General features: G+C 36.0%; 1 protein-coding gene and 1 long non-coding RNA gene across 2 annotated transcripts; both read left to right on the plus strand.

Moving 5' to 3' along the window:
* The first annotated feature begins 934 nt into the window (after window positions 1-934).
* Window positions 935-2,065, plus strand: LOC130467035 (uncharacterized). Its single transcript, XR_008927191.1, has 2 exons — window positions 935-1,291; window positions 1,814-2,065. It is a non-coding gene; the product is annotated as an uncharacterized lncRNA (long non-coding RNA).
* Window positions 2,066-2,629: 564 nt separating this feature from the next.
* On the plus strand, window positions 2,630-3,562 carry LOC110802615 (uncharacterized). The gene has a single exon (XM_022008057.2). The coding sequence runs from the start codon at window positions 2,630-2,632 to the stop codon at window positions 3,560-3,562; it is 933 nt and encodes a 310-aa protein (XP_021863749.2).
* The last annotated feature ends 16,648 nt before the right edge of the window (window positions 3,563-20,210 follow it).

Consider the following 20,210-nt stretch of genomic DNA (forward strand, 5'->3'; position numbering starts at 1 on the left):
AACATCCCAACAAAACCCTTTGACACCCATCTCGTATGAACATATGAATCTTCATCTAAAGAGAGAGAAAAAACGCAGAAAAACTTACCTTTCTCTCCTTCATTTTCAGGCCTGTTCAAATATAAATCTGTGATTTCTTTCTCTCCTTCATTTTGCTCCTTCCTCCCACTCCAGCTCCTTAAACTGAACCACATGTTTCACCCCTCCCAATTTGTTGGAATTTTAATCAAACATCTGCCAGAAAAAAATCAGGAAAATGGGACATAATTACCAAAAATCAAGAAATTACCTCCGATTTTCGGGAATTGAAGTTTAAGGCGAAATAATTGATGAGAGGAAATGATGCGAAGGAAGATGAGTAGATCGAGCAAGAAACCCTAGAAATCGAAGACAGGTATAAAAGCTCAGATAATTGGGGGCGGCCTAGCGGGAGGGTGGCCGAAGATCGGAGAGAAGGTGGAGAAATGTAGATAGATTTTTCTACTTGCAAAATTTTGTCTTGGTCGCGCCGTCTTGATTTGGAACCCTAATTTGCAATCCGTACTTTGTGCGCCTGCATCGTTGTTTTTCCACCATGAGGAATCTAGATCTTCGAAATTTGTTAGGATTCTTCATTGTAAGGGATAAAAATTTGTTAGGGTTCTTCATTTCAGAGTTTAAATTTCTAGGATTTCGACGGGGACCGGGGAAGAAGACAGGGAGGTTTTGGAGTTGCAGAATTACCCTGGAGTTAGGAGGGAGAGATTGTGCGGTCAGTGAAACTCTAGGGTTGGGAAGGAAGGATGGGTTAGTGAGGGTATTAACGTCTATTCATAAGGGGACACGAAAAGTGTATTTACTTTTTTGCCCTCAGCTGTTCCTTTATATAATAGAGATTTTTATTTAAATTTTAAAGAAAAATAGAAAATCGTAACGCCGTGAGATCCAACTGCTGTTTAATGTGTATACGTATTCCATTCAAAAGTTGTAAAATCACGTTTAAATTGTCAATTGCCAACTTTCACCCTTAGTTAATTTTTTGTCAACTATATTTAGATAAATCCCTTTCTTTTTTTATTATACCCTAACCTACACCAATTCTTTATTGTTTACACCGCCTTCATCTCCCCTTCACTTGAAATCAGATAAATGGATGGGTATTCTTGTCATCCACTAATTTGTTCTTCTCTTTGTCTCTCCTTCTTCTACTACTCAATAGTTTCATTTCATCAATCTGTCAATCACGCCTTCCACTAATTTGCTTCTTGGAGAACCAATTCGTGTGGCCTCAACCCTTGAGTAATTTATGTCTGTAAGATTTGTTCTTAACTTTTTCAAATCTGAATTGTATATTCGATCGTCTTTTAAGTTCGTTTTTCGAAATCTAAGATTATTTTGAATTAATTGATTTTGCAGTCGTTCTTCTTTGAAAAATGGGTGTGTTTGATTTCATTATATCATAACCGTATCATTTTATTTTCTGGTGTATCGCTGCACATTAATTACAGAGTATTAAATCATGAGAGATTGGAAGATGCATGTTCCATCACAAATTGTTATTTTGTTCTTCTATATCTTTTTTTTTTTATTTGTCTACTTGTGGTATTATTAGATTGTATATTGGGCTCTCTCTCTCTCTCTCTCCAAATTTCCTCTTATTATTTCTAAGAGCTAAATTGAATCCTGAGAGTAATAAATAGGTTTGTTGATTGCTGCAGAAAAGTAGAAGAAGACGAAGAGTCCCATTTTTATTGTTCATTGATATCAGTGGTAGTTTATTGTTGCACTTGATTTGTAAATTTCTCTTAATCATTTTTTTTATTTTGTTTTGCAGACTTATACGAGACAATAAAGAACAGATACTTGAAGATCTTCGCACATTTTTAACATAATTTTGGTTGAATAGGATGCGAGATCATTTTTACCAATGACTGATAGATTTTGTAATATATATGGTGTATCGTTTTTATATAAGTTTTTTGTAATATACATGGAGCATTTTTGGGAATTAAAATAGAAAATTAGTTCAAATTATTGTATTTGATTCTTTCCAGATTTTTTATATAAAGTCCATTTTAACAACTAATCATGCACGAGTGTTCTCAAAGTTAGTTCAAATTATTTTATTTGATTATCTTTATAAAGTCCATTTGACGAACTGCCAATATTGTTTTACCAAGCATATAAAGAAGTTGCTTTCTATCTCAATATTAAAAAGGAAGTATATAGTACGCCTATGTACGGAAGATGTTCTTTATCTCAATATTTAAAATGAAGAATAGAGGACGGTGGTGTACGTTAGGCGCGCTTTATTATAATGTATAGGAGACGGGTATGTATGTTAACCGTTTTATATTCCTTCTTCATTTTATGATTTTAGTAAGGGAATATAGAACGTTTATCTCTTATCACTGTACTTTATGACTAGGTATATAAAACGTTTCTTTTACCCGTTTTATAAACTTTATAGCGCGTTGAGTTGAAGAATGCCTCTAAGGCGTCCTATAAAGTGTATTTCAACAGTACTCTATACCCTTTTTTGTAGTAGTGCGTCATAATTCAAGATAACGCTGCAAAGCAAGTTTTTTTCACTTAATTCATCTATTTTGTCATTTAGTTAGAGGCGTTCTAAAATTAACGCCGCTAAGTCATGGCAGCAAATCAATATTTTTCTACTAGTGGGAGATTATTGCAAAGGGCTCTTCCTACAAAGGATAATCTTAGGAAAAGGGGAATTCAGGTAACCACTGAGTGCGTAGTTTGCAAGAATGGGTTGGAATCGCAATCCCACTTATTTAGAGACTGTTATGTAGCACAATTGGTGTGGAAAAGCTCTCCATTAGGGATTATATCCTCAAATGCGGCAAATGTTAGAATGGAGGAGTGGCTCATGAGTTTCCTTTCATATTTTTTCGATCAAGATGGAAGAGAGGAGGGAAGATTGATTCAATTTACTTCGATTTTGTGGTCAATATGGCTGCATAGAAATGATATTTTATTTCGAGGCGTGAGTGGAAGCCCTGAGACCATTCTCAAGGCTGCACAGGCACACGTCCATAGGTGGGAGCAGTTGCAAGAGTTCAAGAAGGCAACTAGCCAGGTAGTACAAGAGGTCGATAAAGCGCATAGGAACCAGAAGGTATGTGTTTTCAAGATGGGAAACTGCCAGTCGAATAACTTCATTGCAGTAGTGGTAGATGCAGCTTGGAAAAAATATGATAAAATGTCTAAGAAACACTGGATAGCTGCAGTAGGTTGGGAAGAGGATACAAACCAACCCCCAAGGGTGCAAGGAGCCATGAAAATCTTTGCCCAGGACCCCATGCAGGCAGAATGTTACGCCATCTATTGGGGTTTGCATCACGTATCTCAGGTTGCAAGAAATGTCCTACTCAAATCTGATTGCAGGGAAGTGGTTCAAGCTTTGCAGGATCCAAGGAAAGCAAGCAAGCATGTTGCCTCCATCTTAGTAGATATCAAGAATATGGCTGCTTCTCTTGATTACTTTGTTTGCATTAATGTATGTAGAGATCAGGTAGTAAAGGCTCACTCTCTTGCTCAACAAGAGAGGAAATGCCTTTAGTTTGCTGTTATGTTTTGCTCTAACTGTCAAAAAAAAAAAAAAAAAAATAAAATTGTAAATAACAGGATTTTCGTTACGTTTGGAGGATTTGGCAATTTTCATAAGATTGTTTCCTTGAGAAACCAAATCATCAACACTTTGAAGCTTCATAAAGGAAAAATTATTTTAAATAATCCAATTTTTTAGACGATTTTTCGTTAATAATTCAACATGTTCATTATTATCTAATAATCCAATATATATTTTTTTGAGGGAATTTAATAATCCAATATTTACTCCCCATTAATTTTTATTGAACCTATATGACAGGGAACCGGCTAAGAAGGCTATCATTTATTTATTTATTTTCTGATGGAGTATGGTCCTTTGAAATTGGGAATGGAAGTATGAAAATTGTTTAATGCCATTGATAGGAGATGAAAGAAGAATAAGAAACAACACCAACTAAGAAGGCCATCTTTTCTTTATCTTTTTAATTTTTATTCAACAAGATGATGATGGAGATTATTAACTAAACAGATAATGAAGAAGGTAGAAGAATTGGTAACGAATGATGATCTTAAGGGGAAAAAAGGATAAGGAAGTAGAGTAATAAAAACAGAGAAAATGATTTGTTTTTATTTTTTTGAAAAGAAACTAATAACGAATGGTTGTTTGACACATGTATATATTACCTGTTGTACCGGGTTGGTGATCTATTGGGTGTAATAAAAGTGAATAGGATGCAAAGATTGGATTATTAGAAAACATTTCAAAGGTTGAATTATTAACGGAAAATAGTCGAAACGTTGAATTATTCAAAACAATTATTCTCTTCATAAATTGGAGAAGTTGGTCTAATGTATCTCCTTTAGCACCATTAGCAATCATGTTCAACATAACACGTATTCCGAATGGCAAAATCGTGACATTTTCAGGTTTTTTATGAGAATTATTACTAGATGAATTGAATTTGCCTCCTCTTTAATTTGTGTAGACAAACATCTAAGCAAAACTCCATTATTTTCTGTTTCTTTTTTCTTTTTTAGAATCTTTTTGAGAGAAAGTTTAGACGAAATTTCTATATTTGTGTTATGAATTATAAAATTATTTTCTGTATTTGTGTTATGAATTATACAATAATAAATGCAATCTAGGTTCAACAATGAGTTTTATGTGAGACCGTCCTCTGCGTACTTATAAGATCACTAATATTACTTGATTATTAACAAGAAAACTATAACTATTAACACAAATTATAATTGTTAATACAAAATCTATAACTATTAACATAAAATCATGACTATTAAACACGAATCGTATATTCACGCGTTATTATTGAGCAATGCAAAAATAAGGTATAGTATCATGTCCAGTTCTTCGATCTGATTGTACTAGAACAATTGACCAAATTTTCCATCACGCATGCATAGATCGCAATTTGGATTATACACCCGGGTGCACAATGCTCATTGTGCACTTTGTTGAACATTTGTTGAAACTCTAATGAACATGAAGAATGATTTCAATGTACATGTACTAGTAAAATATTTAAATTATATGTTCTATGGATTTGAACTATATGTTCATTGGCTATATATTCTTTGGGTATAAACAATATGTTCTTTGTATTTGAGCTATATGTTCATTTAAAAATAGGGTGCACAATGAGTATTGTGCACCCGGGTACATAAACCATATTTTGTTAATAGATATTTACCAAAAAAAAAAAAAAAAGCACGAAACTCACAGCCTCAATTTAAACAAAAACCACCCGTACCACTGGTCACTGGCTTAAAATGTACTTCGTAAAGTTTTAGTAAAATTTATATCTATTATACTAAAAGAGAGGAAATCAATGTGGAGCTGACAAATGTCACTATCTGATTTGCCTCTCTTATAGATATAAAAAAATTAAAATAAAATATTTTGTTAACATTTTCCTTATAAAGTATTTGATTATATTTTCGTAAGAAAAAGATGTTATTCTATACATGTGGAATATTTTGTAAAATCTGTTCTATATTTTGTTAACAAATATAACCAATATGATTATCTTTTTATAAAACAAATAATCCATTATACGGAGTACATAGTAAGATATTTATATAAAAAAGGTTTAGAGTAATCTACTGATTTGTATTTACATAATATATTAGAATACAAATATGTTAAACTTCTAAGTTTAGAGTTATGTTTGAGAGAGAAGAAGATGATTTTATTAATCCCAGAATTCTGGTAATGCTTGTTACAAAATACAGCAGCAGTACACATCTTCTTATATACTAGTGTGCTAGTTTCTAAGAGAACAAACACATCAGTGAGTTAGTTATAACTAACTCTTACAATCTGTAACAAACTATTGACATGTCATCAATCTGTGTCAACTATTGACACATCAGCAATCTGTGCATTGTTATCCTCAAGTGTCAACAAGCAGTTCAGTAGTGCAGTGAATAGCTGAGCTTTGTTGTCAGTTTGATCTTGATCAAGTGTATTACTTGACTGCTTTTGATCTTCTGCTGCTTGTACTCCAATAGCCCCCCTCAAGCTAGGTGGTGGTTCAAGTTGAAGCATACCTAGCTTGGAGATTAGTTCAGAATGTTGAGGGTAGGATAATACTTTTGTGAGCATATCAGCTAACTGATCAGCAGTGGGAACATAAGTGAGATCAATCAACCCTTCTAACACTTTGTCTCTGGTAAAGTGGCAATCCAATTCAATGTGCTTTGTGCGCTCATGATGAACTGGATTCTTTGCAATATGTATTGCTGATTGATTATCACATCTCAACTGAACAGGTTGGAGATCAGACACACCCATTTCCTTCAATAATCTGACCAACCAAGTGATCTCTGAAGCTGCAGCTGCCATGGCTCTATACTCAGCTTCAGAAGAAGATCTGGAAATGGTACTTTGTTTCTTGGATTTCCAAGAGATAGGACTGGTTCCAAGAAGCATAACATAGCCAGTAACAGATCTTCTAGTATCAGGGCATGCAGCCCAGTCAGAATCACAGTAAGCCCTTAAAACCAACTGTGAAGAGGATTGAATGTAGATACCTTGACCAATTGAGTGTGCTACATATCTGAGAAGATGAGTCAAGGCATTGAAATGGGATAGTTTAGGTGATTGCATAAATTGGCTTAAGGTTTGCACTGCAAAAGATAGATCAGGTCGAGTATGAGTAAGAAAGTTCAATTTGCCAACTAGACATCTGTATTGAGTAGGATCGGTATAGGGTTCATCTGAAGAATTTGTGAGTTTGAGTTTAACAGGAAGAGGTGTTTTAGCAGATTTTGATACATCTAAACCACAGTCAGCCAGCAGCTCTCTAGTAAACTTGGATTGAGTGAGAAAAACTCCATTTTCAACTCTAGAAATCTCAATACCAAGAAAGTAACTCAGTTCACCCAAGTCTTTGATGCTGAATTTGTTATGCAAATGAGACTTGAGGGCAACAATTTCTGAGTGATTTGGACCAGTAATCAATATGTCATCAACATATACTGCAACTAGGGTATGTGTTTGGTTTTGTGTTTTGATGAAAAGGGAGTAATCATTCTTGGATTGAATGAAACCAAGATGAAGTAATTCTGAAGTTAACTTAGCAAACCATTGTCTGCTGGCTTGTTTTAAGCCATAAAGGGACTTTTTGAGCCTGCATACTTTGTTTTCTGGATTAGGAACCCCATCAGGAACTTTCATGTATACTTCCTTTGTCAAGTCACCATGGAGAAAGGCATTGTTGATGTCTAGTTGGTAGATAGTCCAGCCTTTAGTAACAGCAAGTGCAATCAGACATCTGACAGTGGCCATTTTGACAACTGGTGAGAAAGTTTCTTCATAGTCTACTCCATATTTCTGAGTAAATCCCTTAGCCACAAGCCTTGCTTTAAACCTCTCAATAGACCCATCTTTCTTCAATTTCACCCTAAAGACCCATTTGCACCCAATGGCCTTTTTTCCTTTAGGAAGAACACAAATTTCCCAAGTCTGGTTAGAATTGAGAGCATCTAACTCTTTGTCCATTGCTGTTACCCATTCTGCTGACTGACTTGCTTCAAAAAAGTTGACAGGTTCAGTGACTTTGGTTGCTTGAGTGGCTAAAGCTTTGTGAAAGAATGGTAGATCATTGTAACTGATAATGTTACACCAACCAAGATGAGACACTGTACACACATAATCATCCAACCAAGTTGGAGTTTTATGTGATCTGTTGGATTGTCTGAGTGTTGGATTTGGTTCAGTAGCAATGGTTTCTGGAGGTGGTTGAGGTTCAAGAGTTTCAATAGGTTCAGGTTCAGGGTCTGTGTTTAAGATAGGTGTTTGTGGAGTGGGTGTTTCTGTATTAAAAACATCAGGAATATCAAAATCAGTTTGTAAATCAAATGGTGTATGAATAGGAAGAAATATTGGGCTTGTGTTTGTATGTTGTGTGGCTGAAATATGGAATGGTAGGTGTTTTTCATGAAAGAGTACATCTCTGGAAACTATTATTTGTTTGGTTTCCAAATTCAACATTTTGTAACCCTTTTGGTCAGGTGGATACCCAACTAAAACACAAGGCACAGACCTTGGATCAAACTTTGATCTATGAGCTTTTATTGTTGAAACATAGCCAAGGCATCCATAAACCCTTAAATGATTCAGTTCAACCTGAGAATGATTCAACTTTTCATAAGGAATTTCAAAGTTGATACTGGAAAGGGGCATTCTGTTGATGAGGTGAGTAGCAGTGAGTAAACACTCTCCCCAAAATCTGACTGGAAGTCTAGATTGAAAAAACAAAGCCCTAGCAGTTTCCAGAAGATGCCTATGTTTTCTCTCCACTACTCCATTTTGCTGTGGAGTATCTGTGCAACTTCTCTGATGCTTAATGCCAAACTGATGATACAATGACAGGATTCTACCTTCACAAAGTTCTTTGGCATTGTCTGTTCTAAAACATTTCACTCTTGATCCATACTGAGTTTGAGCAAAATTTAGAAAATTAGACAAAATATCAACAGAATCAGACTTATTTTTCATCAAAAATGTCCATGTATTCCTTGAAAAATCATCTACAATTGTAAGAAAGAATGTACAATTGTCATGAGTTTTTACTCTATATGGACCCCATACATCAATATGAAGAAGTTCAAAGCATTGCTGAGTTTTGGTTTGACTAACAGGAAATGGCTGTCTACATTGTTTTGCCCTAGGACAGATTTGACAAAAACTGTCACAATTCCTACCAACAGATGGCAAAGACTTATTCACTAAATGTAGTTTATCAAAAGGCAAGTGACCTAATCTTAAATGCCACAATTTGATGTCCTCACTGACTGTAATCAATACTTCTGAACTTGATTTGTTGTTCTCCAGTCTTTCAGTTTCCAAATCATCCTCAATCACAGCATACAAACCAGAATCTATCTTACCAAGAACCACTGAAGCTTTCTGAGAATGTTCCTGAATCATGCACTTATCATGAGTAAAAATAATATCACATGACAAATCTTTGCACAGCTTATAAGTGGAAATGAGATTAAAGTGACAACTAGGCACATGCAGAACATTCTTGAGCACAATATCTTTCCCAATTTTAACATCACCTATGTGTTTGACTTCAACCTTCTTACCATCAGCTACAGTGATAGTTTTAACATCCTTTTTGAACTCAGAATAAGTAAGAAATAGATTCAGATTGGAACAAATATGGTCAGTAGATCCACTGTCAACTATCCACCTTGTATTAAAAGATGTAATAAGACATGTACCTGCCATATTAGCTGTGTGTTCAGATTGCTCTTGTTTGTTGATCAAACTCATGAACTGCTGATACTGCTCTTCAGAAATATGAGTGACATTTTCATCAGCTGGTGTATCATCTGAACCATGGAGAACTCCTGCAAATCTTTTTCCTCTGTGACCAGGAGGATACCCATGTAACCTCCAACACTTTTCCATGGAATGTCCTGCCATGTTGCAATGATTGCAGAAGAAAGAATTCCCAACTCTCTTATTTGATACTGCAAATTTACTATTTCCAGGACCTTGCAATATCTTTGGTTGAAAACCTCTATTGGTATTGTTGTTACAGTAAGTTTGCCTTCTGTCATCAGCAATAGCAAAGGCCATAGGTTTCACTTCTTGATCATCAGACACTTTTTGTTGTTTTTCATCTTGAATAAGCAATCTGTAAGCAGTAGCAATGCTTGGTAATGGTGTCATCATCAAGATATTGGTTCTTACTTGAGAATGTTTCTTATGTAGCTTCATTAACAGCTGAATCAGCCTCTCTTCTTCTTTGTCTTGCATAAACTTCTGGCTGACATTGCAGGAACAACCAGTGCAGACACAAACTGGGACAGACTTAGCACTATTCAACTCATCCCAAATCATTTTTATCTTGGTAAAGAAATCTGTAATGCTGCTTTCACCCTGTGAAACTTCACTCAAATTTTGTTGCAGACCATAAAATTGTGGCCCTGATGTTACTGAGAATCTTTCTTCAAGATCTTTCCAGATTTCTCTTGCTGTTGAGAGGAACACTACACTTTTGGCAATTGTAGGACTTAGTGATCTGAGTAAGTATGCCATAACCATGCTATTACACCTATCCCAAGCTTGATAATCAGCATGATTAATGGCTGGTTTTGGCAAAGAACCATCAATAAATCGAACCTTGTTTTTGACTGCAAAAGCCAGTAGAATGCCTCTTTTCCACTCTGCATATCCTTCTCCATCAAACTTGTCAGATACAACTGCTGCATAAGGGTTTTCAGATGTGTGTATGTAGTATACACTATTGGGATCTTGCATTGCTTCTGTTGCCATTTTGATTTAAGAAAAGAAACCAGAAAAAGAATCTTTAGCTAAATAGAGGTTTTGAATTTGATTCTCAGATTTTCTTTGAACTTGAATGAGAGTTTGGATTGCTGCTTTCTGATTTGATTTTCAGCAATTTTGATGAAATGCGGAACAAGAAGATTGGACAGGAACTATGCCTGCTCTGATACCATGTTAAACTTCTAAGTTTAGAGTTATGTTTGAGAGAGAAGAAGATGATTTTATTAATCCCAGAATTCTGGTAATGCTTGTTACAAAATACAGCAGCAGTACACATCTTCTTATATACTAGTGTGCTAGTTTCTAAGAGAACAAACACATCAGTGAGTTAGTTATAACTAACTCTTACAATCTGTAACAAACTATTGACATGTCATCAATCTGTGTCAACTATTGACACATCAGCAATCTGTGCATTGTTATCCTCAAGTGTCAGCAAGCAGTTCAGTACTGCAGTGAATAGCTGAGCTTTGTTGTCAATTTGATCTTGATCAAGTGTATTACTTGACTGCTTCTGATCTTCTGCTGCTTGTACTCCAATAAAATACATTAGAAAACTAATACAATATGAATAAGAGTCTATAAAAAAAAGTTACTATAGTACTCTATAATATTTAAACTACTAAATTCGATAATTATAGCCGTCAATTTATATATTATACTAAAAGATAGGAAATTAATATGGTGATGATAAATGTCACCCTATGATTCACCTCTCTTTTAATATGAATTAATTTGAATAAAAATATTTTATTTACTACTATATAATTAATACTCTAGGTACAAAAAAATTATAAATGATAAGATAGAAGAAATTTATTCAGCTCTATAATGCCAAGGTTTACGTTTCTTATGGAATTATAATAACACTATATTTTTTTTCCATTCTCACACAAATAACAAACTATTCCCGAAACAATACAAACAAATATGTGTAATCTTCAGCTGCAGAAATATTATGTGTGCAATTGCTTATTAAAAAATAATAATAAAAGAGACACTAAGTATGACACATGTCATCTCATTGTGTGCCTTTAATTTTTTAATTTTTTTAAGTTAGTTAAAAAAATGTCTATAGAAGAAAAAAAATACACGGAGTATATATTACAACCGATTGTTATACAAAATTAATGAGCAATTATTACCAAACTTAGAATATTCAAAGTATCAACTTTATCATTTATCAAAAAAAAAAAAAAATCAACTTTATCAATTACTTATTTGTTTTAATTTGAATCTCCTAATAAAACATTACAAACTTTTCTATAAGGCGGTCTTATATAAAAGACCACCTTGGTGTCATATAAGTTAAGCAATCGAACCAATTAGTTAAGTACTTGAACTAATTAGTTAAGCACTGAAATCGATTAGTTAAGCAAGAGAATTAATTAGTTAAGCAATTGAATCAATTAGTTAAGCAATGTAACCAATTAGTTAAGAAATGTAACCAATTAGTTAAGCAACAAAAGTGGTCTTTCCGGTAAGGCGGTCTTACACAAAAGTTGCCGATAAAACATATACTTATAGAACATAAAAATTAATACGGAGTACTTGGTATAAATTTTTTACCATGGATATGTTATATTTTGGTCAATGAGGATTAATACATTAATTTCATTTAAAACTTTTGCTATAAATATGTACTTACGGATTACAGTTACACTTTGTTTATATATACATATAATCTTCTTTATTTATAAAATCAAGCTAAAACCATTATGCTCGTAATTTTAGGTATATGTTTATTTTTCCTTCTACATAGTTTCTTAATTTAACAAGTCATATACAACTCATACATTTACAAAAACCTATGGATGTAAGTGTAAACTAGCTTAATTAATAGGTAAAGTCTTACGTGGATGCTAACGAAGACCCGAGATTAAAAAAAATGTAAAGTTTCAAGAGGTAATAACAAATGACTTAGATTAACATCATAGTAGAAAATCTAAAATATATCGTAAATCTTTCACCTTAGAAAGAAAAAAGAATCACCTATATTAAGAAAAGATCACATAGGTTATACGGGAAATATGTAAGACTACATTATATTTTAAGCTAGAAATAGATCATTCATATTATAAGACCTTAAACTAGCTCTATGACACAAGACTATTTCATACTTCGTAATATTTTACAAACTAAATATCTAGGTGTTGATTTTATAAATGTAACACAACCATAAAGATATTGATCACCTAGACTATACGGTAAAAAATAGTCACAAATAAAAAAAAGTTATTTAATTATATCATAAATCTTTCACCTTAGAAAGAAAAAAAAATCACCAATATTATGAAAATATCACCTAGGTTATACGAGAAATATGTAAGACTACACTATATTTTAAGCTAGAAATAAATCATATTATAAGACCTTAAACTAGCGATATGACATAAGACTATTTCATACTCCCTCCATTTCTTTTTGATGTATCCATTTGGAATCTGGTGTGGTTTTTAAGAAAATTGGAATATTGGTTTGTATGGGTATAAGTGTAATGATTGAGTGTAAGAGAAATGATTGGGTGTAAGAGATTATAATAAATAAAGGAGTGAGAAAATAATAAAGAAATAAGGTAAGAGAGAGGAGTGATAATGATGGGTGATAAAGGAGGTGAGAGAGTGGGTATATGGGGAAGGAAAAAGAATTAAATATTATGGGTGGGGAAAATTAGGGGAGAATATGGGTAGTATCTTTAGGTATTTTGGTAATTAGATAGAAATGTAAGGGTATTTTAGGATAAAATGTATGTCCAAAAATAGAATAGATTCTAAATGGATACAACAATATGAAACGCTTAAAATTTAAACGGATACAACAAAAAGAAACGGAGGGAGTAATATTTTACAAACAAAATATGCAGGTTGTGATTTTATAAATGAACACCACCATAAATATATTGATCACCTAGACTATACGGTAAAAAATACTCACAAATAAAAAAATTAATTAATTTCAGGGATTTGGGACTACGTTAAGAAAATTAAAGTTCCAAAGGAAAAAAAATCATCTAGATTATACGGAAAATAAGTAAGATTACACTACAGAGTATTTCCTCCGTTCCGCAAAGGATGCATCATTTCTATTTGCACGTATGCCAATACGCTTCTTTGAACTTAATATCTCTAAATGCGTAAAGTAAAAGTTATAAAAAGTTGATATTTGGAATCCTTGCATTAATACGAATTTAACAAGATCTCACTTGACTATGTTTTTTGTTACACAACAGTGAAAAAATGATTGTCAAAGTTGATTGATGAATAGTGCGCAAATGAGAAACGATGCATCTATTGTGGAACGGAGGAAGTACTATTTAAGCTAGAAACATAACATTCATATTACAAACTATATGACACAAGACTATTTCATAATAATGATTTACACACAAAATATCTAGGGGTGGTTTTATAAATGTAACGCCACCATAAAGATAATGATCACCTAATACTCTAATACGCTAAAAAAACTCACTAATAAAAGATTTTAATTTAATTTTAGGGATTTATGAATACACTAATTATTATTTTTTGATTCAGATGAGAAGCATAGCTTCGAAAAAGGAAAACAGAAAGTAAAGCAAAAAACAAACAAAACTAAAACAAGTTAGAGAGCTTAGGGTGTCACGTGCTGACTATTTTGCCTAGTCCCTTAGCCTAGTCACGCACCGTGCGCCACTCTCCAAGCCTCGATGCTTAGACGAGTCAGGCTTCCCCAACGATGGCACAAATCCTAGTGCCTAAGTTTACGTCGTAGCACGACTCCTTTGTGCTAGAGATAGCAACGATTAGCTATGCACTCACCCTTGGTGCCTAGCTAGTTGATTACGACGCCCCTCGGTCGTAGAATAATGAACACACAAGCTTGTCCCTCACTTGTATGCCCACACACTCGATTGCCACTCTAAGTACCTTGGATTTCCTTACTACTCTCTAACTGTAGAAGGAAGGTTGAGTTGGAAGAGAACACAAGTGTTTTTGGAATGCTTTCTTGTATTGAACTCTCAACATGAATGTACAAATGAGCCTTGGTGCCTATTTATAGGCCACCATCCCCTAAGTCTAGAATATTCCCACTCTAGAATATTCTATACAATTCCTACAAGGAAATGCCTACAAGTTTCTAGAACGTTCCCACCTCCAAGGGAACTTTCTATACAAGGAGGTACCTAGACCCTTCTAGATACTTACAAAAATATACAAGATAATTCTAGAATATACCTATCTAGAACCTTCAAGCTCCACCCATGCTAGAATGCTCAAGAACACCGTAGAACATTCTAGAAGTTTTCGGGCTCATCCGCTACTGGTCTGCTGTGTGCGGGCCTTTATGGGCCTGATCAGAAAAATCCGGCCCAACCATCATCTTCATTGGCCCAAAACTGGTGGGACCCCCAAATTTCAGCCCAAACGGTTATTGTTTGGCCCACCAAATGGCCCATGCGATGGTGAGAGAGACGATCCGTGACATTCTCCCCCACCCAAATTCTTGACGCCCTCGTCAAGACGCCTTGTTGTTCGTGCTCGCGACCCGTCCGACTTGTCCTTGCTGCTGACGTCCCTCTGTCGCTGCACGACCCCAACCATGGGCACCATGCCCATGCGATAGGCAGCCTGCCTATCTCCCTTGTTCCGCCCACAGAACTTCTGATGATGCCTTGCCCCCAGCATCGATTTTTCGACCCATCCTCGGACCGAACCTTGACGCTTTTCCCGTAGCGCCCATGTTGCTCTCAAGGAAGAGATTCTTGCGCCCACTTCCTTGTCTTGTGCGAGACGAATTTCATACTCGCTCCCCTTGTGTGTGATGGATAACACACCATCACCCACCTTGAAAGGCTCTATGGTGCAAAGGAACTCCATGCCCAGCACCACATCCTCACCCTTAATGTCGACCACCAAGAAGTTGACTTTTCCCGTCCACTTTCCCAAGCGGATTGGAACATTCCACGCTCTTCCATACACCGACGTGGTCCCCGAGTTGATGACCTTCATCTTGCCATCGACTTTGGTGAACTTCACCCCTAACTTCTCCGCTTCCCGCCGCGCAAGAAAGTTGTTAGATGCCCCCGTATCCACGAGCACTTGGCTCGATTCCTCGTTCACCACTCCATTTACGACCATCAAGTTTCCACCTCGCTTGATGCCCGTTCTCTGATTCGACGTGGGTGCCATCTCCCGTGACACGACCATCTTTTTAGGCCTACTGTCCACGCCCTCATCATTTGTCGTGGGTGCCAACTCCCGTGGCACGACCTTCTCACGAGGCCTTCTGTCCACGACCCCCATTATTGTCGAGGGTTCCTCCTTGTAAGGCCCGTCCTCGACCCCATCATTGAGGAGTCTAACATTTGCGACCTGAGCCTCCTCGCCCAAGTGAATCGCCCATTGCCGTCCCTCGGCTAATGACTCCTCCCCCGTTGTGGCTTTGATGGCACTCAATATTTGTCGCTGTGGGCAATCCTTAGCCATGTGCGACCCTTCGCAAATGAAACACTTCATTGGCTTGAAAGACTTATCTCCGTTGCGACCATCCCCATTGGACTGGGCTAGGTCCTTGCCAAGAGCCACGTGGTTAGCCCTCTTTTGGCGAACCCCCTCGCCATATTGGTCACCTTCCTCGACCTGTTTCCCTTTGTGCTTGGACGACTTCTGAACCTCGCTTCTCGGTCCTTCTCTTGTGACACCTCTCGCCACTGCCGCCTTGCACAACATTACATCCGCCTTCACCGACTCCACTTCAGTACGGATGTCCTTGATTTGCTTCAGCAAGTCGTCCCTCATTTTCGCGACCTCCTCGCGAATGGTTTCCGCTACGCAGTTTAACACCCCAAGAATATCTTTCTTTAGATATTGGGAAGTGTCGTCAACCTTGGTTTTGAATTCCTCCACGGAATCCGAGAGTTGCGCTACATCATCGCGCATGTCCGCAATAGCAATTTCCATCCTTGCTAAGCGGGGTTCCCAATGACTTGTCTGAACCTCCATTTCGCTATCCATACTTATATCCAACAATAAGAATGGAGCGACAAAGTAAAAACGTACCTTGTTGCTTAGCTACAGTCCGTCGTAGCCTCGGCCAGCAATCACACCTCCGTTAGCGATATCGCGTACCCAACAATCGTCGCTTGCTCTGATACCACGTGTCACGTGCTGACTATTTTGCCTAGTCCCTTGGCCTAGTCACGCACCGTGCGCCACTCTCCAAGCCTCGATGCTTAGACGAGTCAGGCTTCCCCAACGATGGCACAAATCCTAGTGCCTAAGTTTACGTCGTAGCACGACTCCTTTGTGCTAGAGATAGCAACGATTAGCTATGCACTCACCCTTGGTGCCTAGCTAGTTGATTACGACGCCCCTCGGTCGTAGAATAATGAACACACAAGCTTGTCCCTCACTTGTATGTCCACACACTCGATTGACACTCTAAGTGCCTTGGATTTCCTTACTACTCTCTAACTGTAGAAGGAAGGTTGAGTTGAAAGAGAACACAAGTGTTTTTGGAATGCTTTCTTGTATTGAACTCTCAACTTGAATGTACAAATGAGCCTTGGTGCCTATTTATAGGCCACCATCCCCTATGTCTAGAATATTCACACTCCAGAATATTCTATACAATTCCTACAAGTTTCTAGAACGTTCCCACCTCCAAGGGAACTTTCTATACAAGGAGGTACCTAGACCCTTCTAGATACTTACAAAAATATACAAGATAATTCTAGAATATACCTATCTAGAACCTTCAAGCTCCACCCATGCTAGAATGCTCAAGAACACCGTAGCACATTCTAGAAGTTTTCGGGCCCATCCGCTACTGGTCTGCTGTGTGCGGGCCTTTATGGGCCTGATCAGGAAAATCCGGCCCAACCATCATCTTCATTGGCCCAAAACTGGTGGGACCCCCAAATTTCAGCCCAAACGGTTATTGTTTGGCCCACCAAATGGCCCATGCGATGGTGAGAGAGACGATCCGTGACATTAGGGAGGGACAAAACGAGGCAGAGCAACTCCTCGAATGTCCTCCTCTAGGATTCTAACGAGATCAAATGGAACAATATCTAAAATGACAAGATTAAAAGTGTGAGCGACTCCTTCGTTCGCGAGTCAATCCGCCGCTCGATTCTCTTCTCGGTACACATGAATTAGCTTGATTCTCCAATCGACCTCCCGGTAGCATGTTATCATGTTATGGCAGCTTCTGAGTTCATGAGCAAACTCACCACTTGGTGTACTGTCGCTGTTAAGGGCTATGAATACACTAATTAATTGAAGTGCCAAATATTATTCGCATAGACAAATAGGGATGGCAATGGGCCGGATTGGGTGGCCGCATCCATTAACCCATTACATGTGTCCAACCATCCATCATCCGCATATGAAACAAGTAGATCGGATGATAGCGGATGATGTTTTTTTTTTTTTTTTAAATACATTAACTCTAATATATAGTCATTTTCATCAATAAAAAATTATTTTATATAAAAAATAACAACAAATGCTTTGAAAAAATTAATTTGCAATAAGAATTAAAAATATTTTCTTGAATACGCTTATTGCTTACATATTGTAATGTTTTTTTTTTATTTACTCAATTACTCTAATGAACCAAACGAATTGCAAAAACTCTAGAATAGAGTTTTAAATTCAAATATCTCTTATATATATAAAAAAAAAAATTGAGTCTAGGGGTGGGTTTGATGCTGGTGAGGATACACGGGAGGGGGTGATGAAGAGAGGATGAATTCTATTTTGTACTTCTCAAGACGAGGATTAGAAGGGGTGGGTATCGCTCCTATTGTGGATGGAGGGGGTGAAGATGAGAATCGTAGGAGGTTACGGGTGTGCAACCCCTATCCGCCTTAAAGTCATCTCTAAATGATTAAAGTAAATGGTGTAGGAGGTGTTAAGTGATCGGGTAATGATACTGATGAGGCGATTGTGCGAGTTTTAAGGGGGTATTACTACGAAGTATCAAAATGAAGGGTGGGTGAGATAACTTTATGTTTGGCACGTGTGGTGAATGAGAATGAAATTTAATAATTTTGTTTATTTACCTTATTTGTTTTAATTGTTTTAATAAATAAGACACCTAATGATCAATAACTAATCTATCCATCATTAACTTTAAATTGGAGAATATTATAAGCTCTATTTTGATGATAATTGTCTATCATATTTCATATAAATTTATATTTGGATTAGAAACCGTGCATCGAATACATACTTGGACCAAGGGCACGGATAAATCGTGCACCGCACGGATATTATTATACTAATTAGTAACTAAATGTCTAACATTTTGTTCTATTTTTCTTATAACTAGTGAATGGTCGCGCGCGTTGCGCGCAATGTGGCTGGATATTTAAATTTGGCTCCGATGGTGTTCTAGCTAGCACCCTAATTCTTTTTTTTTTTGAAATTCGATTCGATTTCGGATTTTTGGGAATCCGATCCAAAAATTCAGAACAATCGGATTAGATCCTATATCCGAAAATTAAATACCCCTATGTAGTATATGTTCTGCGTTTTAGTTGAAAAATTGGATACTCGAAACTCGATACTGTACGCAGTACATGTTCTACATTTCATTTGAATAAAAAAGAAAATGCAAACGTATATGAAAATCCTTTTCAACAAAAAGAGTTGAAAATTAAAATTGGATACTCGAAACTCGATACTATACACAGTACATGTTCTACATTTCATTTGAATAAAAAATGAAATGCAAACGTATATGAGAACTTTTATCTTATTCCCGACTATGTTTATAATTAGGTGTATTCAAAATTGGTTTTTATCTTATTGATCGGTTGTACTAAATCTTAAGTAAACAAATCCGATAAAGGTAGTACAAAAAAGACATTTGGTACATGTACCCAGCTCTAAATATACTTCTTACTTAGGAGCAAGATTATTAGGTTAAGGAGTATGAGTTGAGTGAGTACCTAAGAAATATACAGTGAAGTGTTTAGATTAAGTCTCAATAAGACTATTGCCCTTAATAATTGATAAAGATAGTTGACAAATTAAGCTAATTAGTTAAAAAAAAGTAAAATAAATAATTAAAATATGGGAGTTACTGTTCATAAGGAACAGTAACTAATCCCCAATTTTTTAAGGGTAGAGATAGATTGACTAATTTTTTTAATTAATAAAAATCCATGCACCGCACTGACTAAAAAGCTACGGAGGCACTGCGTTGTTAACCAAGCAACATTTTACGTTATGTATAGATAGCGAGGTAGCGATTCGGGTTAACTTCAAACTCCAACCTCACACTATTTTGTGGTATTTGAGGCTTGTGATTCTGAGAGGATAGTGGCAAGCTAGGCTGGCAACCTGTTGGATTTTGGCCAATTAGACTTGAAAACTTTTAACTTATTCCAAAACCCGCTAAATTATTTGGGTCTCGGGTCTCGACCATAAATTTATGTTCCAAAATCAAATACAACTTCAGTAACTAACGTGGAAATGTTTGTTTAGTCCAGATTCATTCAGTCAAAAAAGAATAAGGCCTAATATCTCAATGATGGTTGCGTATTTAGTGAAAACATTATCGTTTAAAATAAAATAAATAAGGATAATTTTACAATGGCTACAATAAAATTGTAGCTATTATAATTTTTAAATCTAGACCATTGATATTTAGCATTAAATCCAGACCCTTCGTTTAGTTGATTAATTTTTTTAAAAAAAATTACATTAAATATTTGTTTTAATTAAATTGAGAGAAAAACTGAATGTTAATTTATAATCAATTACGGATTATTTCAATTATACATATCCCTTCTTCAACCTCTCCCCAATGATTTGTTTGATTTGAATTTTATGATTTTCTT

The sequence above is a fragment of the Spinacia oleracea genome, chromosome 2, assembly GCF_020520425.1.
Source record: "Spinacia oleracea cultivar Varoflay chromosome 2, BTI_SOV_V1, whole genome shotgun sequence".
Lineage (NCBI taxonomy): Eukaryota > Viridiplantae > Streptophyta > Magnoliopsida > Caryophyllales > Amaranthaceae > Spinacia > Spinacia oleracea.

Bases quoted from the DNA above. Each gene is read 5' to 3' on its own strand.
- LOC110802615 (XM_022008057.2), top strand. From the start codon at position 2,630: ATGGCAGCAAATCAATATTTTTCTACTAGTGGGAGATTATTGCAAAGG.